This window comes from Bos javanicus, chromosome 4 (genome assembly GCF_032452875.1).
Source record: "Bos javanicus breed banteng chromosome 4, ARS-OSU_banteng_1.0, whole genome shotgun sequence".
Classification (NCBI taxonomy): domain Eukaryota; kingdom Metazoa; phylum Chordata; class Mammalia; order Artiodactyla; family Bovidae; genus Bos; species Bos javanicus.
Genome location: NC_083871.1, coordinates 87,617,038 through 87,643,583, shown reverse-complemented (window position 1 = coordinate 87,643,583; position 26,546 = coordinate 87,617,038). Strand labels below are relative to the sequence as shown.

At 39.2% G+C, this 26,546-nt stretch overlaps 1 protein-coding gene across 11 annotated transcripts in view; it reads left to right on the top strand.

Annotated features, from left to right (window-relative positions):
- Positions 1-26,546, top strand: part of CADPS2 (calcium dependent secretion activator 2) — a 591,026-nt gene that overhangs the window by 238,981 nt on the left and 325,499 nt on the right. For all 11 annotated transcript variants that reach the window (XM_061414557.1, XM_061414550.1, XM_061414559.1 and 8 more), the window contains exons 4-6: positions 6,817-6,897; positions 13,033-13,269; positions 19,750-19,871. In XM_061414557.1, coding sequence (XP_061270541.1) covers positions 6,817-6,897; positions 13,033-13,269; positions 19,750-19,871 — 440 coding nt within the window. The remainder of the gene's footprint in view (positions 1-6,816; positions 6,898-13,032; positions 13,270-19,749; positions 19,872-26,546) is intronic.

Here is a 26,546-nt window from a genome sequence, read left to right as displayed (position 1 = left end):
TAAACCATTCAGGTATGACCTAAATCAAATCCCTTATGATTATACAGTGGAAGTGAGAATTAGATTTAAGGGCCTAGATCTGACAAGAGTGCCTGATGAAGTATGGAATGAGGTTCGTGACATTGTACAGGAAACAGGGATCAAGACCATCCCCATGGAAAAGAAATGCGAAAAAGCAAAATGGCTGTCTGGGGAGGCCTTACAAATAGCTGTGAAAAGAAGAGACGTGAAAAGCAAAGGAGAAAAGGAAAGATATAAGCATATGAATGCAGAGTTCCAAAGAAGAGCAAGGAGAGATAAGAAAGTCTTCCTCAGTGACTAGTGCAAAGAAATAGAGGAAAACAACAGAATGGGAAAGACTAGAGATCTCTTCAAGAAAATTAGAGATACCAAGGGAACATTTCATGCAAAGATGGGCTTGATAAAGGACAGAAATAGTATGGACCTAACAGAAGCAGAAGATATTAAGAAGACGTGGCAAGAATACACAGAAGAACTGTACAAAAAAGATCTTCACGACCCAGATAATCACGATGGTGTGATCACTGACCTAGAGCCAGACATCCTGGAATGTGAAGTCAAGTGGGCCTTAGAAAGCATCACTATGAACAAAGCTAGTGGAGGTGATGGAATTCCAGTGGAGCTATTTCAAATCCTGAAAGATGATGCTGTGAAAGTGCTGGACTCAATATGCCAGCAAATTTGGAAAACTCAGCAGTGGCCACAGGACTGGAAAAGGTCCGTTGTCATTCCAATCCCAAAGAAAGGCAACGCCAGAGAATGCTCAAACTACCGCACAATTGCACTCATCTCACACGTTAGTAAAGTAATGCTCAAAATTCTCCAAGCCAGGTTTCAGCAATATGTGAACCATGAACTTCCTGATGTTCAAGCTGGTTTTAGAAAAGGCAGAGGAACCAGGGATCAAATTGCCAACATCCGCTGGATCTTGGAAAAAGCAAGAGAGTTCCAGAAAAACATCTATTTCTGCTTTATTGACTATGCCAAAGCCTTTGACTGTGTGGATCACAATAAACTGTGGAAAATTCTGAAAGACATGGGAATACCAGACCACCTGATCTGCCTCTTGAGAAATTTGTATGCAGGTGAGGAAGCAACAGTTAGAACTGGACATGGAACAACAGACTGGTTCCAAATAGGAAAAGGAGTACGTCAAGGCTGTATATTATCACCCTGCTTATTTAACTTCTATGCAGAGTACATCATGAGAAACACTGGACTGGAAGAAGCACAAACTGGAATCCAGATTGCCAGGAGAAATATCACTAACCTCAAATATGCAGATGACAGCACCCTTATGGCAGAAAGTGAAGAGGAACTCAAAAGCCTCTTGATGAAAGTGAAAGTGGAGAGTGAAAAAGTTGGCTTAAAGCTCAACATTCAGAAAACGAAGATCATGGCATCTGGTCCCATCACTTCATGGGAGATAGATGGGGAAACAGTGTCAGACTTTATTTTTTTGGGCTCCAAAATCACTGCAGATGGTGATTGCAGCCATGAAATTAAAAGACGCTTACTCCTTGGAAGTAAAGTTATGACGAACCTTTCTATTTTCTTTCTATTCATTACATGGAATTAGGAGCCTGGTGGGCTGCCATCTATGGGGTCACATAGAGTTGGACACGACTGAAGTGACTTAGCAACAACAACAACTGTTAAAAATTAAAAAGCAGAGACATTACTTTGCCAACAAAGGTTCGTCTACTCAAGGCTATGGTTTTTCCTGTGGTCATGTATGGATGTGAGACTTGGACTGTGAAGAAAGCTGAGTGCCGAAGAATTGATGCTTTTGAACTGTGGTGTTGGAGAAGACTCTTGAGAGTCCCTTGGACTGCAAGGAGATCCTACCAGTCCATTCTGAAGGAGATCAGCCCTGGGATTTCTTTGGAAGGAATGATGCTAAAGCTGAAACTCCAGTACTTTGGCCACCTCATGTGAAGAGTTGACTCATTGGAAAAGACTCTGACGCTGGGAGGGATTGGGAGCAGGAGGAGAAGGGGACGATAGAGGATGAGATGCCTGGATGGCATCACTGACTCGATGGACGTGAGTCTGAGTGAACTCTGGGAGCTGGTGATGGACAGGGAGGCCTGGCGTGCTGCGATTCATGAGGTCGCAAAGAGTCGGACACGACTCAGCGACTGAACTGAACTGAAAATGTTCTGTATGATAGACACTGGAGGTATTGCACAGAGTCAAGATATGTATGGGAATCTTTTATGGTCAGGGTTAAATGTCCCTCTGTAAAGACCTGAAGAATATAGTGTACCAGGAAAAGACATCTGGGAGGTATAAGTAGTCAGTTGTCATATAAAGCATTGATATCAGAAATCTAAAGAAAAAGAAAATGAAATTAAGAGATGTCTTTGTGTAGTGAAGAGTTGTCTTTGGCTCCAGCCTCCAACTCCACATTCCACAAATTATCCTCATTGTCTTGATCTGAGAGTCCAAATCAGGTGGTAGAGATGGCTGCCTCACCAGCATTTAAAAATGTGATGTTCCACATCTACTAAAGTATCAGTTTGGGCTTTTTTTCTGCTTTTTTGTTTGAAGAGAAGGAGGACAGGAGATAGTGTGTAAAACCAAGTTTTCAGAAAAGAAAAATAATATTCTCATCATAATGATGTATCCAACTGTATTGGCCAACTGAAATGGACTTGAAGTGATTCTGGGTTTCACTACATGACTGTAGTTGGATGGTTGTGGGTTGTGAAGGAGAGATCACATACGACACATGGACTTTGGGCTTGAACACATGGTAATTAGGCATGCCAATTATATGACATGGCATTACTCATGAAAGGAGTGATTGGGGTGGGTAGCTGGAAAGCTAGATTCTGTTTGGGGTATGTTACATGCAGTGTGTCTTGTCTTCATGCAAATTGAAATGGTAGGCAGTGGTTCAGTTGCTCAGTCACATCTAACTCTTTATGACCCCATGGACTGCAGCACACCAGGCCTCTCTGTCCTTTACTATCTCCCAGAGTTTCCTCAGATTCATGTATACTGAGTCAATGATGCCATCCAACCATCTCATCTCTGTCACCCCCTTCTCCTCCTGCCCTCTCTCTTTCCCAGCATCAGTGTCTTTTCCAGTGAGTTGGCTGGTGTGATCTCCTTGCAGTCCAAAGGACTCTCAAGAGTCTTCTCCAGCACCACAGTTCAAAAGCATCAGTTCTTCGGCACTCAGCCTTCTTTATGGTCCAACTCTCACATCTGTACATGACTACTGGAAAAACCATAGCTTTTATTATATGGACCTTTGTCAGCAAAGTGATGTCTCTGCTTTTTAATACACTGTCTAGTTTTTTTTAATACACTGTCTAGCTTTTTTCCCAACGAGCAAGCGTCTTTTAATTTTATGGCTGCAGTCACCATCTTCAGTGGTTTTGGAGTCCAAGAAAATAAAGTCTGGTAGGCAGTTGAAAATAAAAGACTGGGACCCTGGTGAGAGGTTGGAGTTATAGATACATACTTGAGGGTTATCAGTGAATAAATGGCTATTTATGGCTATGGGCTTTGAGGAAAAGACCAAGAAATGAACATGTGGATTAAGAGGTCTGTGGCCCCAAGGCAGTGTTAATAAATGTTAATTTCTCATGGGAGCACATCTCCAATGTAATAATGGAAATTAAAAGGAAATTTGTTGCCTTATTAAATTTAGTTTTGAAAAGTCTGGAAATGAGGTACGTTGTTGAAGCTAAACAGTCCGGGATTGGGTTGGGGGAGGTGGATGTGTTTATAAAAGGGCAAAATATGGTGTTAAAGCTGATCAGTGCCTTGACGGTGATGGTGACCGTACAAACCTAGACGCATCATAAATTGCATAGAAGTCAATACACACAGATACCTGTGCATGAAACTAAGGAAACTGGAATACGCTGGATGACAGTGTCAGTCGGTATTCTGGTTGTATATGATGGTCTGGTTTTATAAGATGCTACTGTGGGGAAAACTGGGCAATACAGTGGATATCTCTCAATTATTTCTTACTACCGCATGTGAAACTACAGTTATCTCAACTGAGAAATCAACCTTTAGAAAAGCATTCATAAAAATTAGATAAACTTTCCTGTTATGAAAAACAAAGATAATACTCAAAGACAAACCATATGGAACATGGAATGGGAAACTAAAATTCTTATTTAAAAAATTCAACCAGCTGATTTAGTAATACCTCCTTGAATTCTGTCTAACATGTGTTGTCTTTATTGTATTAGCTTTTCCTGTTTTTTTTTAACATGTTTAGAAATATATTTTTCTAGTTTCACAAAATAACATTGTAGTCATCAAAGTTAATATCGTTTCTGTCTCAGAGAGACTGCTACTAAAAGACAGTTTAGTATAGCAGTGATCTGCCTTTCTTTGTGTTTTTTTCAGACAAATGCAGTTAAGGCATTAACATTTTTTGATTGTATTTATTTGGCTGCCTCGGGTCTTGGTTGCAGCACGTGTGATCTTCATTGTGTTACACAGGGTCTTTCACTGCGGTGCAGGGGCTCTCTCAGTAGTTGTGGTGTGCGGGATCTTAGTTTCCCAACCAGGGATCGAACCAGTGTCCCCTGCATTGCAGGGTGTACTCTTAACCACTGGACCACAAGGACAGTCCAAGGCATTACTATTTTTTGAAAGTAATGGAAAACTCTCAGAAAGCACTGATAAACCCCAGAAGTGACTCAAACAACTCCATTTAAAATTAGGTAAGAGCTGTTAATATAAAGATAGAGATAAAGATGTTAAATAATATTTTGTGGTGAAATTTGTAGGATTTCTAAGATTTTAAGATGTTAAATGCTATTTCTTGGCAGAACTCTTACTCTTTACATGCGAGGAACCATTTTGTTTCTTTGTAGAAAAATATTTATCAGCATTAAGCAAAGATGAGAAGATATCTCATATTATGTTTACTGTATTTGAGCTACTGTAGTTAAACAAAATTTTGTTTTTAATTTTTTTCTTAAAATTTTTGTTTTTAGGACCATGATTTTGGTTACCTGGAATAGACAGTTATCGCATTTTCTTTTCCATAATAATTATATTAGTTTTTAATGTAAATCATTTTGACTTTAGACACAGTGAAGAAAAAGTTGTTTAATTATGAATATTAATTTAAATAAAAAGTATATTCATTTTTGAGATGACATAGAAACTCCTTTATATCAAGGATTTAGTTTAGGAAAATCCTATTGTTAATCTCATTTTTAAATGAACTTAGTTTTTTAAAATCAACTTAGAAACATTTTTCAGAAAGGTAACCCCAGATCTGTCTGTTAAATGAACAAATTAGATAGATGAATGGACAGACAGAAATCTTTATGTCCATCTTGCCTGTTGTTTTTGATGGAGACAGACACTTATGAAGTTCTGCTTAAAATCTCTTGGTGAATTTCCAATGTGTTAAGAACCAGTTCCAAACTCCTTTATTTATTTGGCTCAGGTGTTTAAAGAAGCCCCGTCTCTCCAGCCCCACCTCTCATTACCCTTCCCTTTTCCCCCTGCCCCAATCCATTCCCCACACCAATGTCTGATCTCATCCAGATATTTGGTGCCCTCTTACTAGAGCATCTTTCCTTCTTCTTGACTTTTCATATAGTGCCTTCTGACAGGACCATCCTACTGACCTACTCATTTTGTTCAGAATTTTTCTTAAGGCACCCCCCCTTTTTTTTTTTTAAATGTAGCATGGTTTATATGTAGTTCTTCAGCAAATGGACAAGTTAGTCTGTATTACCCCGGATGTCTAATGTTGTACTCAGTACTAATCCAGTTTTTAGATGGACTTTTCCTAAAGTATGGTTGTATTGTGAGGTCTAGGCTTCTTGATGATGGAAATGAGAGGAGGGAATGAATTAAAATGGAGAGAAACATCAGTCTGATCCGTGTCTGTCACCCACCCAGTGCCTCCCACACTGTGCGTTGCTCACAGGAAGAGGTTTTATAAGGAACCAATAAAGAGATGGAAGGAATCATGAGGAAAAGTTAAAGGAAGTTATAGAAAAAAGTTAAGGATTATTTCAGTGGAGAAGTTATTTTCCATGTAAATGGAAATATCTTTAAAAATGAGGCTAACATGCTAAGCTTTCAATCAAATTTAGAATGAGATAATGGAATTCTAATGTGGTGCCAGCCTGTAAAAGGATTTCTTGGCAGTATGAGCCTGTTGGTACTAGAATGAGGAGCATATGAAGATTTAAATGGTAGAAAGTGATAGCAGTCAATCAAATAGTACTTTAATAGTTTAGCACTAACAGAAACTTGTTATACAAAGGAAATATTTTTTGAAAGAGCAAGGAAAAGTGAAACATTAGTATCTCACTCTCCAGAAATGCATTCTGGGAATTTGAAAGAACAAGAGATTTATCTATTTGGAACTGTTTAGGACTGACATTAATGGAGGCGGAAGAATGAACTGAATCTTTTCTTAATGGAGACAGAAGAATGAACTGAACTGAATAAACTTAATGACAACTTCATGCATCCTCAAGGAAACAAGGACTTCTTGGCTTAGATTTGTTGGGGATATATTTGGCAAAGGATTATTATAATTAGAGTTTTTGGTAAGCTGAACTATTAACCTTAGAGATTTATTACCTTTTTTTTGTGAGCAAATCATAGTGAAAAGTGTCCAAGAAATTTAATTATACTGTCAATCTAATTAAACAATTTTTCTGTGTTCTCAATAGGTAGCTGAGAAGACTTATAAAGTTTTTTTGGAGTCATTTTAGTGTTGCTTTAATCTGTAGGTCACTGCCATTAAGTAATCATGTACGTGTGATTTTCTGTTTTATTTTTAAGTTGGATAATGCAGATGAACAAGCAGCCCAGATCAGAAGGGAACTTGATGGCCGTTTGCAGTTGGCTGAGAAAATGGCAAAGGTAAATTGTTAATTTTGATATACTGAACCACATTTCTTTCTGTACTTAGATTTCTGTAAGCTGACAGTTATGTATAGACAAAGCCAGTGTAATTTTATCATTTTCTTGTTTCCCTGCATACCTCTTAAGCTCAGATTCATGAATGCGTATTATCTAAATGGAGTATATTATTTATTTTACATATCCATCTTTATATGAGATCGTTAAATTCAATGATAACTTTTGTAGATTATTCTTAAAGCAATGCCCAAATTTCTCAAACTGCCAGACTTAGAAGTTTAATATTGCACTAAGCATAATATAATCAGAAGACCGTCCTCCCTGAAAAATCACGTGATACACCCCAAAGTATCTGGCACAGTGTTTGGCCCACAGTGGTGTCAACTAATATTTGAATGGGTGAAAACTATAATTTGAGATTTGTAGTACAGAATCTCAGGATATATCAAATACAATATTTTATTTACTTTTATTTATACAGTCACTGTGTTTCTGTGAACAAAAATAGATTTCAAACAAAAGCTGTGCTTGTTTTTAATACTGAGGACTCTTTGTCTAAATCATTCTCTAATAAATTGATGCATTAATTTACTTCAGTGGTAAAAGTAAAATTCTAGTCCCTTAAAAGAGACTTGAGGTTGTAATGCTTTGGGTCTGAGAATAAGATTTTGTTTTTCCTTTTCTCTTCTACTAAATGAAAACTTTGAATATGTTTTATTCAAACATAATAAAAGAGACTCTTACTCTCCTTTCTCCCCTTTTCCCTCTGATTCTGTCTCTGTCTTTCTGAAGAGTCCTGTCTATTGGGGATTTTTTCATTTTAAAAATTAAGGCACAATGTGTATATAGCAAAGTACATAGATTTTTAGTTTACAGGTTGATAAATGTGTGTGCACCCTATATAGTGAAAGCAAAGTGAAGTCGCTCAGTCATGTTCGACTCTTTGCGACCCCATGGACTGTAGCCTACCAGGTTCCTCTGTCCATGGGATTTTCCAGGCAATAGTACTGGAGTGGATTGCCATTTCCTTCTCCAGGGGATCTTCCTGACCCAGGGATCGAACCCAGGTCTCCCGCATTGTAGACAGACGTTTTACTGTCTAAGCTACCAGGGAAGTCCCCAAATCAAGACAGTGAACTTTACCAGCAGTTAAGAGGATCTGTCCCACACTGCATTTGACAATTGAAGTTTTGTGTTTTTCAAAGAAAAATATATTTATTAATATGTAGATTTTAAGACAGCTAATGTTGTATTATATAAATGTCTATTCAATTAAAAAGTAGAGAAATCATTGAGAAATTGGAGATAAATAGAAAAACAGAGGAAAGAGAAGTTGGGTAACAGAGATGGCAATATTTTGTGAGAGCCAAGCCAAGAGATGCGTGAGGATTCTCCAGATGAAGACATGGGATGATGATATGAATTAGGGGCTAAAGAGTTAAATTCATACAAAGGGCAGAGGTTGAAAGGACAACACACCTTGTTACTATCCTCTGCTTACCTGGAGAGTCACTACATGATTCCAGAGATTCAAATGTGGAATTTATTGGCTAGAAATCAAGTAGCTTGAGGGTTTTGGAAGCTTTAGGAAGAAAAATTGTTGTTTAGTCACAAAGTCATGTTCAACTCTTTTTTCAACCCCTTGGACTATAGCCCACCAGGTTCCTCTGTCCATGGGATTCTCCAGGTAAGAATACTGGAGTGGATTGCCATTTCCTTCTCCAGGGGCTCTTGCAGACCCAGAGGTTGAACTTGGATCTCCTGCATTTCGGGCAGATTCTTAATCACTGAGCCATTGGGAAAACCTTGGGAGAAAAATGCTTTCCCTCAAATCCTAACCTGTGTTGGAAGCTGTCTAGAAGGGCATTGCTTTTTTGAAGAACTGAGGCCAGGAGAGAATCCAGAGAGATGTGCCTGGCACTGTGGGCAGGACTCTGGACCTGTGGTCTGCATTTCTGAGTTGTCTCCTTGTATTTAGATTGTACCTGAGCTGTTCACACTGTCCCAAGTTCTTCTCCAAAGGTCTGGCTGGGTATGTGATAATTTAGATGAATTTCCAGAGGGGTCCAGAGTAGGATGGAGAGCCTGGGGTGTATTCTCAAGTTAATGTCTGTGGAGAAGAATGTGTTTGTACAACCTCGGAGCTGAGTCAGAGGTGCGAGGTCAGTGATGCACACCAGCAGCTTCTCTTTGAGGGAACCCTACTGATTCCATCAGAAATGTTGATAAAATAGAAAAAACATGAAGAAGGAAGGAATTGAAGCCAATGGGATTGGAATGAAAAAAAAACTCAAAATATAATGTCTTTTGGTAAATAGATGTTTAATTGCTTTCTACTTTGTTTCACCAAATTAAAGCCACCTTCCTAAAATATAAGGCTAGTTGTAATTTACTGACCTTATTGTCTTAGATCTTTACCATAATCCTTTGAACCCACAAGGGCAGGTGATATAATGAATTTATTTTATAGACAAGGAGATTGAGTTTAGCCAAGATTACTTAATAAAAGACCTCAGACATTGGTCTTTCAACTCCAGAGCTTAGGTTTGTTTTTCTAGGCCCTGATGCCTCTTCAGTCTCATAAATCCAGAAACATGGTTTATTCATAGTTTAGAGTTGGCAATCAACTATTAGGAACACCTATCACACTTGGTACCTATTATTATAGGAAATCCACATGGAACAATGAGAACTAGTGTTTTAAAGATCTGAGTGGAGGTTTGAATCTGTTCTTCCTGCACAGTCCTGGGCAAACTCTAGCAAGGATATCAAGCCAGTCAATCATAAAGGAAATCAGCCCTGAATATTCATTGGAAGGACTGATGGTGAAGCTGAAGTTCCAATACTTTGGCCACCTTATACAAAGAGCCAACTCATTGGAAAAGACCCTGATGTCAGAAAAGTTGAGGGCAGGAGGAAAAGGGGGTGACAGAACATGAGATGATTGGATGGCTTCACTGACTCAATGGACATGAGTTTGAGCAAACTCCAGGAGATAGTGAAGGACAGGAAAGCCTGGTGTGCTGCAGTCCACGGGGTCACAAAGAGTTAGCAATAGAATAGCAGCAACTATTACACTTCACAATACAATACAGTAACATTAAATCCACAGGGCAGAAATCTGTTTCAAGGGATATAAATTTTTTTGTTGTTTCTTTTTTCTTATCATTTTTTATTGGAATATAATTGCTTTACAATATTGTGTTTGTGCTGCACAACAACGTGAATCAGCCATATATATATACATTGACTTTGGCTAAAATTATGCCTTTTAAGGCATAATTAGGAGGTAGTGATAGAAAAAATGTGGTGGACTGGGCCAGAAAGACCTGTGGACCAAATCTGTGTTTGTGTTTCCTGGATATATAACATGAGCAACTTATCTAACCTTTTGGAGCCTGAATTTCTCGTTCATAAATTCAGTGGATAAATATTGAATACCTTATTAAAATAATCAGGTGCTATTTTAGGCATTTGGGATACGTCCAGGCAGACGTAGTTGTCTTAGGATAACATCAGACAAAAGTATCCCTGCCATGTCCTCAGAGAGCTTACATTTTATTTGGGAGAGACTTGCAATAAGCAGCAAACATGCTATGTAACAAAATTATGGAAGGTGATCATTTGCTATTTAGAAAATAAAGCAGAGAAGATGGAGTTGGGAATGTGGGAGTGAAGGAGGGTGTTGACAATTTCCAGGCAAGTGATCATGGTAGGCCAGTTCTTGGCAGTACTATCTTTCTAGTACATCAGGCGTAAAAGCTTGGAATCATATTTGACCCTTTTTTTGCTCATGCCACGTTTGTCAGGGAATCCATTTGTACCTCTCTTCAGGTATTTCCACAGTCTGACAGTTGTCACCATCTTCATCCTACCACTGATCCATGCTTCATCTACTGGAAAGTGAAGAGCCCTTAAAGAGTGACTAAATTTGAATAATGGAAATTTTATAGAGCAGATTTTTTTAATGTACATAATGTGTTAGGGCTGGTAATGAGCTAAGCTGTACAGAAGACCAAATTAGAACACTAAAATGGTTTATAGGAACAACTCACAGTTAAGCTACAGAATAGTGCTATTTCTGATGCTGTTCTAATTTAAAAGATCAAATTTAATATGTACATTTGGTTTTGTTTCCAAGAAAGAGGCAACATAAGCAGGCTAAATAAAGTTTAAGAAATACTATCAACAAACCTCAAAGCTTTAAAACAGAGTTGTTGTTTTTATTCCCCCAGAGACAAAAAGAAAATCTAGTATAGTCTATTTCCTGTAAAGTTTGAAAATGCTGATACAGTCGAGGTGATTTCTGCCAGTCTCTTCCTTGAAGTATTTTTAATGGAAGCTACGTAAGAGTAGATTTTTTTTCATGTGCTGATATTACATTTTCCATGAAATAACACTTTGAAAATTTAGGGAAAATAACCAGTACATCAAAACTGTAAAACACATGATGTATCTGCCTTTTACTTTCCTAAAATATTTCTAAAAGGCAAAACTCTGATGGTCATACAAATATAAAATGAATAAACAATGATTGTACTCGGTGTATAATTAATAAGCAAACTAGTTAGATATTAGAACCTAGTCTGAAGAGCATTTGAAAAGTAGGTGTTTTTAGGCAAAGTTAAGATCCAAGTAAAACCCAATAAAAGTGATTAATTTCCAACAAGGGTTTAAAACTATAACTGTTGGATTGTCTTACTCACCAAACACATATTACTTAAATCATCACCAGGCAAAATTCTACAAAGTAACAACATGTAGCTTCAGCCATCTGGGATCTTATATCAGTATTAACAGTACATTGGGGGCTTCCTTCGTGGCTCAGGTGATAAAGAATCCACCTGCAATGTGGGAGACCTGGGTTCCATCCCTGGGTTGGGAAGATCCCCTGGAGAAGGGAGCAGCTACCCACTCCAGTATTCTGGCCTGGAGAATTCCATGGACAGAGGAGCCCGGCAGGCTACAGACAGTAAATTAAACTAGGGACATTTCCCCTGCATGAGCCTTGGATGGTCTTTGCTCACATATGCTGTTGAAAGGACATGTTCTCTCACCTTTTTGCCTAATATCTGAGCTTTGGCTGCTTTTTATGATAGCTTTTAAAATCAGTTCCCAAATGTAAAAATGCTTTTATACTTTATTTTTTCCTCTTTTGCATGTATTAAAAAACTATCCAAATGCTATTCCCCACCCCATCCCCAAAAGAAACCAAGTTATTACATAACTGAGTAGCTGTGTGTTTTTTTCTGAGGATGCAAACTTAAACTATGTAGGAGTAAGTAAGCAACTTATTTACTAGTTGCTTCAAACTATAGAGGAATATTAAAAGGCCACTTAAGAAGCTTCCTTGGGAAAATTAATAATGGATGTAGATATTTAATAACTATGATAATATATTTGAAGTTTTAATATTGATTATATGTAAATTATTTTAAAAGAAACATGTCAAGGTTAGGTTGGGAGGAAAGGAAAACAGGTGGTTTGAGGCTCTGGGACTGACTCATGAGGTGGTGCCAGATGTTCCTTGCCACCTCATGGACAAACTGGGGCGAGAGAGTCAGATGAGGTACAGGTTGATGAACATGCTCTGGACATGTTCCATTCACCCTGGAGATGAGGATGTCTTAGGTTGCGGTTTAAATGATGCCAAAGAAAGTGGTAGTAAAGGCATTGATTTTCTGGAGCATTAAGCAGTCATCTGAATGATGGCTGCTTTAGGCCATCATTCCCCTGCCCATTTTGTACAGCTGTCATCCCATTCCATCCCTGGTGGCTCAGACAGTAAAGAATCCACCTGCAATGTGAGAGTTGTGGGTTCGTTCCCTGGAATGGGAAGATCCTCTGAAGGGAAAGGCGTGACAACCCACTCCAGTATTCTTGCCTGGAGAATCCCCATGTACAGAGGAGCCTGGCAGGCTACAGTCCATGGGATCACAAAGAGTCAGACATGACTGAGCGTCTGTGCACACAGCACAAGGCTTTTAAAGCCTGGAGACTAAAGGATCAGGTAAATGCATTATATTTAGTGTCACAGTTTCTGAGACAGTCAAGTATATGTACATAATATAGTGTTTTATGATGAAATTGAGACCTGACTGGTGTGACATTGTTATTTTAATAATTATTTTCAAGGAAAGAAGATTCCCCAAGTTTATAGCAAAAGAAATGGAGAGCGTGTATATAGAAGAGTTGCGGTCTTCAGTGAATTTGCTAATGGCCAATTTGGAGAGTCTTCCAGTTTCAAAAGGTGGTCCAGAATTTAAATTGCAAAAATTAAAACGTTCCCAGAACTCTGCCTTTTTGGACATAGGGGATGAGAATGAGATTCAGCTGTCAAAGTCCGACGTGGTGCTGTCATTCACCTTGGAGGTAAGTGCTTTTATCCCACGTTCGCTTCAGACAGCGTAAATGAGGCTGCAGGATAATTTCTGCTGACCTTTGTGATAACATTTCAAATTTAAAGCACCATGATATATTTTAAAGAGGTTAAATTATTCTTCATTGGCTAGACAATCAGATTGTGAATGCAAATTAATGCAAATTGTCCTTTAAACATAACAGTTGTATAAGGATTCAGTTCAGTTCAGTCGCTCAGTCCTGTCCGACTCTTTGTGACCCCATGAACCGCAGCACGCCATGCCTCCCTGTCCATCACCAACTCCCGGAGTTCACCCAAACCCATGTCCATCGAGTCGGTGATGCCATCCAACCATCTCATCATCTGTCATCCCCTTCTCCTCCTGCCTTCAATCTTTCCCAGCATCAGAGTCTTTTCAAATGAGTCAGCTCTTTGATTCAGGTGGCCAAAATATTGGAGTTTCAGCTTCAGCATTAGTCCTTCCAGTGAACACCTAGGACTGGTCTCCTTTAGGATGGACTGGTTGGATCTCCTTGCAGTCCAAGGGACTCTCAGGAGTCTTCTCCAACACCACAGTTCAAAAGCATCAGTTCTTCAGCACTCAGCTTTCTTCACAGTCCAACTCTCACATCCATACATGACCACTGAAAAAAACCATAGCCTTGACTAGATGGACCTTTGTTGGCCAAGTAATGCCTCTGCTTTTTCATATGCTATCTAGGTTGGTCATAACTTTCCTTCCAAGGAGTAAGCGTCTTTTAATTTCATGGCTGCAGTCACCATCTGCAGTGATTTTGGAACTCAGAAAAATAGTCAGCCACTGTTTCCCCATCTATTTCCCATCAGGTGATGGGACCAGATGCCATGATCTTAGTTTTCTGAATGTTGAGCTTTAAGCCAACTTTTTCACCCTCCTCTTTCACTTTCATCAAGAGGCTCTTTAGGTCTTCTTCACTTTTTGCCATAAGGGTGGTGTCATCTGCATATCTGAGGTTATTGATATTTCTCCTGGCAATCTTGATTCCAGCTAGTGCTTCCTCCAGCCCAGCATTTCTCATGATGTACTCTGCATATAAGTTAAACAAGCAGGGTGACAATACCCTTGACATACTCTTTTTCCTATTTGGAACCAGTTAGATAATAAAATAATATAAGCTTTGAGGCAAGTCGCTTGGTGCCAGTGAGGCCAGTGTAAGTTTATTGGTAAAAGAAGTACTGAAACACACTTGAGTAGAAATAGGATTTAAAATATATAATTGAATTCTCTGTAGTTTGAAAACTCCTTTTGAGCTTTTGATTATTCTTGTTGTTAATCTACTTTGACTATGAGAATCAGATCACATAAACCAGCTATAATGTATAATATTACAAAAGATGCTTACTTCTTAGAAAAAAAGTTATGACCAACCTAAACAGCATATTAAAAAGCAGAGACATTACTTGGCCAACAAAGGTTCGTATAGTCAAGGCTATGGTTTTTCCAGTAGTCATGTCTGGATGTGTGAGTTGGACTATAAAGAAAGCTGAATGCCGAAGAATTGATGCTTTCGAACTGTGGTGTTGGAGAAGACTCTTCAGAATCCCTTAGACTGCAAGGAGATCCAACCAGTCCATTCTGAAGGAGATCAGTCCTGAGTGTTCATTGGAAGGACTGATGTTGAAGCTGAAACTCTAATACTTTGGCGACCTGATGCAAAAAGCTAACTCATTTGCAAAGACCCTGATGCTGGGAAAGATTGAGGGCAGGAGAAGAAGGGGACAACAGAGGATGAGATAGTTGGATGGCATCACTGACTCACTGGATATGAGTTCGAATAAACTTCAGAAGTTGGTGATGGACAGGGTGGCCTGGCAGGCTGCAGCCCATAGGGTCACAAAGAGTCAGACATGACTGAGCAAGTAAACTGAACTGAATGTCTGATATTGAGTACTATAGATGATGAGAAGTAAAGACTTCCTCCTTTCTGGAACTTGCAGTTTCCTTATAGGTACAGTAAAATTCTTTTTTAAAAAGCAAGTATAAATGTTGTTCATTTAAAATTGTGTTCCCCAAGACTGCACAATTCATCCCTTGTATACAAAGCACTGGAAACCAAAGATAACTGATCACTGACTGCTGCTGCTCTCTGTGGATATTTTTCATGATGCATTTCCTCACTGCTCATCTCTGTATATAGGTTTTTACACAACATCCACACATATGCTCAAAATATCTAGCTTAAATTTATAGCCTCTCAAAAATTAAAGCTTGTAGCTCTCTTCTTGCATTGTACTATTCTTTCTCTGCTGGGGCCCACTATTGCTATTTGAGTCTGCTAATTAACAAAGCAAAGTATGTAGTCTTAGGAGGTACAGTTTTAGATTTATTTGTTTATAATTCTTACACTTGGCTTGTTACCTTTGTGGCAGAAAAAGCAAATGTCTGCTTCTGTTCCTTCCTCCACTTATTCAACTTGAAATTCAGGTTTAAAGAGAAGACAACTGCCTCTCTTTTTTCACTCTAGCCTAACCTTTCCTTTGTAAGTTAATAGGTTAAATTCAGTGTCAGAGTAGAAATAGGAGATTGTCTTCTGACTCCAAACTCGGTTCCGGGATTAGCTAATAACTTTGCCAAGTAGCTTTGCTCCTGGGTTTCTTCTCAATCTCTTTAACCTCATAACCTAAGAAAGTTTAATTTGAATCTAAGTAATATCTCAGGTATAAAATTTCCTATTCATTCCTGAGTCAGGTTGCCTATGGACTTAAATGATAAGTGCCAACTCCTTTTTTTCTTAAGGTTTTGTACAAACAAAATCAGCCATTTAATGACAGTCTAACTTTTCCTACCAAGAGTTTGGCATTTAAATTCATTAATGATAAAAATAATTTGAAAAGCAAATTATTTTTGTAATGTTTAAGCATACCATTATTTCTGTAAGCATGCACAACTGAAAACAGTTCAAAACACATTCTCTTTTCTCTATTGTTTGAAAATCTTACACCATTGTAAATAATTAGCTTTTATGAATTCTCTCTCCCTTTTGAAAACAAAATTATGCTCATGAGTTCATTTTTCTATGAATTGTTAGTCTGTGCTTTATTGCCAGTGTGTTCAACAGGGCTGTTCAGTTAACAATAAAATGGTGTTAGGAGGATAATATGAGTTAAAACTTCATTTAGCCATGGTCTAAGAAGCTTCCATATTTTTATAATTATTTTGACATGCTCTGTTACTGTGTCTGTGTAAGACAGATATTTTCCTGTCATAGCATAGTACAGATATGTTCCATAGTGCCTACAGTATTTTAAATAGGAGTGGTGTCTCAGAACAAGTTGAGGTCACTTTCAAGGGCAGACTACACCGTGCTTGTCTGTGGAACTCCAGAGGGAATGGACTAGGTACCTCCTCCAGCCACAGGGCTTCTGACCTTTGCCTAGCTAAACTGAATAATTATCCTTCATCCATTATCTAGGCTTCCCTCATCAGACACCAGATTTCAGCCTGAGAAAACTCAGAAAGGCAAGCAGTTAATCCATTTTAAGGGTTTCACATTTCATCCGTCAGGTTGAGTCTATTCAACGGAGAAGGAATTTTTTTTCTCCTAGAAACAGAAGTCCCAGTCTAAAGAATAAGGGCAGATTTGAAACACTGCTTCAATTTTATCATCTCGGTAAAATTTCTACCCACTCATCACGTCTCCCACCACAGCACCTAACATAAAATTCAGTTATTTATTATATTATTCATTATCCGGTTTTCTCTTCTAGAATGTAAACTTTAGGAAGTTAACATTTAGCAAGTCTTTTTTTCTTCCGTTTTTGCTTACTGAGGTAAGAGCCTTCTGAAAGAGTACCTGGCCACTCAGTTGACGCGATAACTGTTTTTTGAGTTAGGGACTTTAATGGTATCAAAAATCAGCCATTGGCCTCACAAGATTACTTTTAGGTCTCTTCATTCATGAAGATTTCAGAGAGAATTATAAAGCAAACGACGAGCTAACTCACAAAACACTAACCTATACAGTGGTATGTCAAAATTAAATAGTCAAGTGAAGTTAGGAAAGTACTTATCCAGGAAGTGATGAGTCTGTATGTTGTAAGGGAAATGGTGTCAGTGGCATGAATATAGTTGATTTTCACACTGTTTTTGTTGGTAATAGGGCAGCAGACCCCATGACCTCCTCTGTATCTGGAGGTACGTTTATGATCCCCTGTTCACCAGACTGCTCAGCTTCCTCTTACTGCGACCTGAACATGCCTGAGTTGCCACGTAACTCTGTGGATGGACAATGTCTTATTCAGAAACATGCTATTTCATATTTTGTACATTCTTCCCTTCTTTATGCTTCTAGAATAACTTTGTCTTATCCTTATTACATCATTCATCTAGAGAAATGGGAAGAGAAGACAGAACATGGATCAGTTTTATCTTCTGCAGTTTCATTATCAAGTTTTGCTGGGAATTGGTTGAAACAGTTACCTAAAGTTAGAGGAGATGATGGTCCATGGAATTCTTAGCTGCTTTTATCCTTCATAATTGAAACTAGCTGTGCTTTTCAAATTCCTTTTGGAAGTCAGATCTGCAGAATATTGTTGTTTTATTTACTTATATGTGTGGGCTTCCCCAGTGTCTCGGCGGGTAAATAATCTGCCTGCAATGCAGGAGACACGGGAGATGCAGGTTCTATCCCTGGGTAGGGAAGATGCCCTGGAGGAGGGCATGGGAACCCAGTCTCCATTCTTGCCTGGAGAATCCCATGGACAGAGGAGCCTGGCGGGCTACATGAGGTCACAAAGAGTCGGACACAACTGAGAATCTAAGCAGGCACGCGTGCATGGATTCACAATAGAAGTTACATCTTTTGAAAGTGGCGGTCCTGCAGGAGAGAATGTTCCCAACACAGAAGGGAGTGTTGTTTGGAGGGGCAAAAGACTGTTTCACAGTCATCTGGTTTAGATTGTCCTGTTTATAGCATAGCTTGTAGTAGCGGTAACGGAAATAATGGTAAGCAGATGCTTCCTTTGTTCTCTCTTGCACTCTAGCTATTAAACACACAAAGGAAAGAAATGCAGGACAGATACAATGTGAACTCGTGCCATCGAGATTTCTAGATTTATCTAGTGTACTCAATTCTGTTTCATGTTTAGTACTTCACCTCAGCTTCCTTGAGTGTTAGAGCAGCTGTGAACACTGTTACTATTATCTATTCATTCTCACAGTCTGTTTTCATTGTGTTTATTTTTATTCATATGTTGGTATGCATTTCCGTATGACAAAATGATAAAAGCCGTGGCTGAGGGAAGAAAATGCTTCTGAATTTGACTTGTATTTTTGGTGATCAGTTTCCCAATATGTTTTTTATGGAAAAACAAAACAGTAGGTATTTGTATTTACAAAAAAATCTTGTACCAGAACTAAAAGGAAAAAAAGTTCTATTAAGATGATTTGTTTCTTTGAGACTTTTTGCCTCAAGGTTCCTATCATAACTCTACAAAAGGTATACTGATTTAGTAATGTATTTAAAAAATCAGTAAATGATACATTCATTTTTAGTGGATATTTTGGTAGCTACATGGCATGAATGCTGTTAATCTTGTTTGTACATATACAACAGGAGATCAATAAAATATATGTATTTTTATTGAATAAATATATTCAATGAATGCCATTGAATATATTTTATGGATGTTGAAAATTTAGGAAAATTAATGATGCAAATATTTTTAAAAGGCTATAGTAAATAATATTCAGCAGTATTCATATTTTATATGTATATCCAGTGAGAATGTTAGGTTACAATATTTTAAGATTGGCAGCCTTTTATACAAAGATAAAAAGCACACTTGAAAAGTATGTTTTCCTTCTCCCCAGGAGTTACGAATATATAAGCTAATATCAGTCTTTCTACTCTTTTCCAGTAGACTTTATCAAATTAATGGATTGGGAAAATAGTTTCCCTTGTCTGGTTAATAGTAAGATATTCTTGGCAAGTTATATTTTTTATATTTTCATAAGATATACGTTGGCCATAAAGAAAATTCTTTTGTAAATGCTAATAGTCATATAAATGAGTATGGACATTTTCTGATGCCATGTATTGATTATCTGTGAATCGGTGTGATGGTGACAATGCCTAGCAGTCACCTTATATGGAATTCAACCTGTATTCTTGTAACATATCTACTGCATTTTCATCATTCTGCCTTACCTCATGCAGACCTGTCAAAATTGTTTTGTAGGATCTGAGTGTTTATCTCACTTCATTGTGGCTCATATCTAGAGACTTTAACTTAATTGCTGGTAGGAGATGCATCTTCAGATACCTGACTTTTTCAAAACGTTATGTACTATACCGTCCATGAATAAAGATGGATTATAAAGAAGATAAAATACCATTGAGATTGTCAGATAATTATATCAATTGGTCTCTCTAATTGTAGTTCATGCTGCTGTCTCTGTTGCTAAATGTTGTCAATTTGACAAATCTGTGAAACATTTTTCTTGTCTTTAGATTGTCATAATGGAAGTGCAAGGTTTGAGGTCAGTCGCTCCCAATCGAGTTGTTTACTGTACAATGGAAGTGGAAGGAGGAGAGAAACTGCAGACAGACCAGGCGGAAGCCTCAAGGCCACAGTAAGCCCACTGGGAAAAGAATGTGTTTTCCTTCCCTCCCAAAGAAACGTGCCTTATCGATTTGCAGAATTGTGTGGTTTTGCACTCTGAAACTGTTACTTGGCTACCTTTGTCTCAACTGTGTTACAGTCAGTGTGTGCCTTTCTGAATAATGAGGCTGTAATTAGAGCTATAGCAGAATCCCCTGTGTAGTGCAAACAGAAAATCCAGCATGCATATGTGAAACTAATTATTAGGCAATTAAATGTTTGTCAGTCATTCGTAAGGAAAGCATGTGTTATCATGTGTTATTTAAAAAGGTAGTTCTATTTCAGTTACTAGTAATATAATATCTATAGCTTTTCCATTTCAGTGGCGGTGCTGAGGTAGATGTTGTGGGTGATGTCTTGGGATGCTCCAGTGAGTAGGCTTGAGTTAGAGAACCAGTTCATGACTACCGAGCAGTCACTGGAGATGCTAATGCTGTTCACTGCTGGCAGTTTTATGTTTCAGATGCTGGGAATGAGTGTAATTAAGTTTGGAAGATGTTCTGTTTAACTGATTTCAAACTTGCAACACATCACAACCTCTGGTAGAAATAACCTTACGTTGGCCAGAAGAATTCAAATGAAGATCCCCTGGCCTTGATCTGCACACTGCCTTTCAATAACATTTTTTTTATTCTATTTAAATTTCATTCAGAATTTCTTTACAGGACTTGGCATTTTTGCCTTATTATGGTGTCCATATGTGGAGTCTTCATTCAGGAAACCTCACCTTCTGAGCTTCTGGCTAATCACTGGCTAGGCACTGGATAGACAGAGATGAATAGGAAACTTTGATTTTTCTTAGAGCAGAGGGAGTCAAAGGAGGTACGCAGAGGATTACGAGTAACAGAACAGATGTGCACAGACTGTTACAGGGTTGAGAAGAAGCAAGCTGAAACTTCTCATCTTGCCTTACAAAACCCTACAGGTGTACCCCTGGCCAGTCTCACCTTACCTCCGGGACCTCACCTTACCCCTCTGTTCCTCTGGTCAGTCACTCTTCCACCTCCCTGGACCTCATGAAGTTCCTCTTACCTCTCAGCCTTCTCTCGTCATGGCACTTGCTTTTTCCTCTGCCTGCAGTGACTTTGCCTCTTATCTTTTTAAAGCTGATCTTTAGTATTGAGAAATAATCATTTGCTGAGCACAATTCATTCCTTTAGATAACCCATTGCTAAGTGGATATTTTCTGACTCATCACTTTATAATTTTTAAATTAATGGTTTCTCATCTGTGTATTTTGTATTGTTTCCCTTCCTCTGTCTTTTTTGGGAAAAAAAAAAAACTTATTTGGCTGCACTAGGCCTTGGTTGAGGCACATAAGGATCTTCGATCTTCACTGCAGCGTGCAGGATGGAGATATATATATATATATATATATATATCTATATATATTTTTTTTTTTTAGTTGCAGCACGCAAACTATTCCCATGGGCAGAGGAGCCTGGTAGGCTGCAGTCCATGGGGTCTCTAAGAGTCGGACATGACTGAGTGACTTCACTTTCACTTTTCACTTTCATGCATCGGAGAAGGAAATGGCAACCCACTCCAGTGTTCTTGCCTGGAGAATCCCAGGGACGGGGGAGCCTGGTGGGCTGCCGTCTATGGGGTTGCACAGAGTCGGACACGACTGAAGCGACTTAGCAGCAGCAGCAGCAGCAGCACGCAAACTACTAGTTGTTGCATGTGGAGTGTAGTTCCCCAAGCAGGGATAGAATCCAAGCCCCCCGCATTGGGTGTGTGGAGTCTTAGCCACTGGACCACCAGGAAAGTCGCTCCTCTCTCCCTTTGAACAGAACTCTTGTCCTATCAGTCTTATATCCTAGTACCTAGTAGACACTCAGCCAGAATTTACCAATTTGTGTGCCTGAGCTTACTTTTATGCCTTGTCACAGTAAATATTAAAGGGTGTTGTGTTTATTCCTGCAGCCAAATAGAATTGATTTATAATATGACAATGAAGTGAAAATAAGGAGGATAAACAGCTTTTTAAGAGGTTAAAACCTCTCAGGAAGAGGCTATTTGAGATGGAAAGGGAGATTGGAACCATTTCTAGGAGGGCATATGGAGTCAAGAGAGAGGTTTGGTATTTGTTTTAAAATATTAGCTGTTTAACTGTATTCACAGTGTTATGCAACCACTGTCAATTTTAAAGCATACTCATCACCTCGAAAAGAAAATCTTTTTTTTAAAAGCTTTATTTATTTTTTATTACTTGACCATACCATGTGGCCAGTTGGATCTTAGTTCCCCTTCAGTTCATTCACTCAGTTCTGTCCAGCTCTTTGCAACCCCATGGACTGCAGCACACCAGGCTTCTCTGTCCATCAGCAACTCCTGGAGCTTATTCAAGCTCACGTCCATCAAGTCGATGATGCCATCCAACCGTCTCATTCTCTTTCATCCCTTTTGCCTCCTGCCTGCGATCTTTCCCAGCATAAGGGTCTTTTCCAGTGAGTCAGTTCTTCGAATCAGGTGGCCAAAGGATTGGAGTTTCAGCTTCAGAATCAGTCCTTCTAATGAATATTCAGGACTGATTTCCTTTAGGATGGACTGGTTGGATCTCCTTGCAGTCCAAGGGACTCTCAAGAGTCTTTTCCAACACCACAGTTCAAAAGCATCAGTTCTTCCACGCTCATCTTACTTTATGATCCAACTCTCACATTTTTTTTGGTCTCCAAAATCATTGCAGATGGTGAATGCAGCCAAAAATTAAAAGACTGTTACTCCTTGGCAGGAAAGTTATGACCAGCCTAGACAGCATATTAAAAAGCAGAGACATTACTTTGCCAACAGAGGTCCATCTAGTCAAGGCTATGGTTTTTCCAGTAGTCATGTAAGGAGGTGAGAGTTGGACTATAAAGGAGAACGGGACAACAGAGGATGAGATGGTTGGATAGCATCACTGACTCAGTGGACATGAGTTTGAGTAAACTCTGGAAGTTGCTGATGGACAGGGAGGCCTGGAATGCTGCACTCCATGGGTCACAAAGAGTCGGACATGACTGAGTGACTGAACTGAACTGAACTCACATCCACACATGACGACTGATAAAACCATAGCTTAGACTGGACAGACTGTTGTTGGCAAAGTCTCTGCTTTTCAATATGCAGTCTATGTTGGTCATAGTTTTTCTTCCAAGAAGCAAGTGTCTTTTAATTACACGGCTGTTCCCTGGTGGCTCAGAGGTTAAAGCGTCTGCCTCCAATGCGGGAGACCTGGGTTCAATCCCTGGGTGGGGAAGATCCCCTGGAGAAGGAAATGGTAACCCACTCCAGTATTCTTGCCTGGAGAATCCCATGGACAGAGGAGCCTGGCAGGCTACACTCCATGGGGTCACAAAGAGTCAGACACGACTGAGTGACTTCACTTGACTTCACTTCAGTCACTGTCTGCAGTGATTTTGGAGCCCAAAAAATAAAGTCTCACTGTGTCCACTGTTTGCCCTATTTGCCATCCAGTGATGGGACCTGATGTCATGATCTTAGTCTTCTGAATGCTGAGTTTTGAGCCAGCTTTTTCACTCTCCTCTTTCACTTTCATCAAGAGGCTCTTTAGTTCTTCACTCTCTGCCACAAGGGTGGTATCACCTGTTTATCTGAGGTTATTGATATTTCTCCTGGCAATCTTGATTCCAGCTTGTGCTTCAGCCAGCCTGGCATTTTGCATGATGTACTCTGCATATAAGTTAAATAAGCAGGTTGACAATACAGCCTTGGCTTATTCCTTTAGCAATTTGGAACCAGTCTGTTGTTCCATGTCCAGTTCTAACTGTTGCTTCCTGACCTGCATACAGATTTCTCAGGAAGCAGGTGAGGTGCTGTGGTATTCCCATCACTTTCAGAAGTTTCCACAGTTTATTGTGATCCACACAGTCAAAGGCTTTAGCTTAGTCACTAAAGCAAAAATAGACGTTTGTCTGGAACTCTTGTGCTTTTTCGATGATACAACGGGTGTTGGCAATTTGATCTCTGGTTCCTCTGTCTTTTCTAAATCCAGCTTGAACATCTGGAAGTTCATGGTTCACATACTGTTGAAGCCTGGCTTGGAGAATTTTGAGCATTACTTTGCTAGCATGTGGGATTAGTGCAATAGTTTGAACATTCTTTGGCCTTTCCTTTCTTTGGGAATGGAATGAAAACTGACCTTTTCCAGTTCCACTACTAGGGATTGAACCCATGCCTCCTGCAGTGGAGACTTGAGATCTTAACCATTGGACCACCAAGGTAGTCCCAAGAAACCCTTTACTTTTACATATCAACCTCAAATCACCTCAGCCCAACCAACTACTTACTGGCTTTCTGTCTCTATAGATTCGCCTGTTCAGGACATTTCATGTAAATGTCATATAATATGTGTTCTTTTGTGACTGGCTTCTTTCACTTAGCATGTTTTTCAGTGTTCATCCATCTTGTGGCATGTGTCAGGACTTCATTCCTTTCTATGGATGAATGGTATTCCATTGTATGTATATGCCAAATTTAGTTTATCCATGTAGGCTAATGACACTTGTGTTGTTTCTACCTTTTGGCTACTGTGGCTAATGCTTCAAGTAAATCTGGTATACAAATACCCATTGGAGTTCCTGTTTTCAGTTCTTTTGGGTATATATAGCTAGGAATGGAATTGCTGAATGATATATCATTCAGGTTTTTGATGATCCATCAAAATGCCTATTCACAGTGTACCATTTTACTTTCCCACCAGCAATGAAGAGTTAAATTTCTTCATATGCTCACCAGTGCTTGTTGTTTGGCCTTTTAAAAATATAAGTATATAGCGGTCCTAGTAAGAGTTAAGTAGTACTTTGTGGTTTTGATTTGCTCTTCTCTGATGAGAGTTGGACTGTGAAGAAAGCTGAGTGCCGAAGAATTGATGCTTTTGGACTGTGGTGCTGGAGAAGACTCTTGAGAGTCCCTTGAACTGCAAGGAGATCCAACCAGTCCATCCTAAAGGAGACCAATCCTGGGTGTTCTTTGGAAGGACTGATGCTAAAGCTGAAACTCCAATACTTTGGCCACCTCATGTGAAGACTTGACTCATTGGAAAAGACCCTGTTGCTGGGAGGGATTGGGGGCAGGAGGAGAAGGGGATGACAGAGGATGAGATGGCTGGATGGCATCACCAACTCGATGCATATGAGTTTGGGTGAAATCTGGGAGTTGGTAATGGACAGGGAGGCCTGGCATGCTGTGATTCATGAGGTTACAAAGAGTCAGACACGACTGAGCGACTAAACTGAACTGAACTGAATGATTAATGATCTTGAGCATCTTTTCATATCTTGTATTAGCCATCTTTAGAGAAAGAAATGTCTATTCAAATTCTTGGCTATTTTTTGAGTTGTTTGCCCTTTGGTTATTAACTTGAAAGAGCTATTTATATACTAGATTAGTTCAATTCAGTCAGTTCAGTCGCTCAGTCATGTCCCCATGGACTGCAGCACGTGAGGCCTCCCTGTCCATCAGCAACTCTCAGAGTTTAAGCAAACTCATGTCCATTGGGTCAATGATGCCATCCAACCATCTCATCCTCTGTCGTCCCCTTCTGCTCCTGCCTTCAATCTTTCCCAGCATCACGGTCTTTTCAAATGAGTCAGCTCTTCGCATCAGGTGGCCAAAGGATTGGAGTTTCAGCTTCAACATCAGTCCTTCCAATGAATATTCAGGACTGATTTCCTTTAAGATGGACTGGTTGGATCTCCTTGCAGTCCAAAGGGAGTCTCAAGAGTCTTCTCCAACACCTCAGTTCAAAAGCATCAATTCTTCTGCACTCAGCTTTCTTTATTGTCCAACTCTCACATCCATACGTGACTACTAGAAAAACATAGCCTTGACTAGATGGACTTTTGTTGGCAAAGTAATGTCTCTGCTCTTTAATATTGCTGTCTAGGTTGGTCATAACTTTTCTTCCAAGGAGTAAGCATCTTTTTATTTCATAGCTTCAGTCACCATCTGCAGTGATTTTGGAGCCCAAGAAAATAAAGTCTGCCACTGTTCCCACTATTTCTTCATCTATTGCCATGAAGTGATGAGACTGGATGCCATGATCTTTGTTTTCTGAATGTTGAACTTTATGCCAACTTTTTCACTCTCCTCTTTCACTTTCATCAAGAGGCTCTTTAGTTCTTCACTTTCTGCCATAAGGGTGGTGTCATCTTCATATCGGAGTTTATTGATATTTCTCCTGGCAGTCTTATTTCCAGCTTGTGCTTCATGCAGCCCAGCGTTACTCACAGTGTACTCTTCATATAATTTAAATAAGAATGGTGACAGTATACAGCCTTGACGTACTCCTTTTCATATTTGGAACCAGTTTGTTGTTCCATGTCAAGTTTTAACTGTTGCTTCTTGACCTGCATACAGACTTCTCAAGTGGCAGGTCAGGTGATCTGGTATTCCCATCTCTTGAGGAATTTCCAGTTTGTGATCCACACAGTCAAAGGCTTTGGCATAGTCAATAAAGCAGAAATAGATGTTTTTCTGGAACTCTGTTGCTTCTTCGATGATCCAGCAGATGTTGGCAGTTTGATCCCTGGTTCCTCTGCCTTTTCTAATTCCAGCTTGAACATCTGGAGGTTCACGGTTCACGTACTGTTGAAGCCTCAGTTCAGTTCAATCGCTCAGTCATGTCCGACTCTTTGTGATC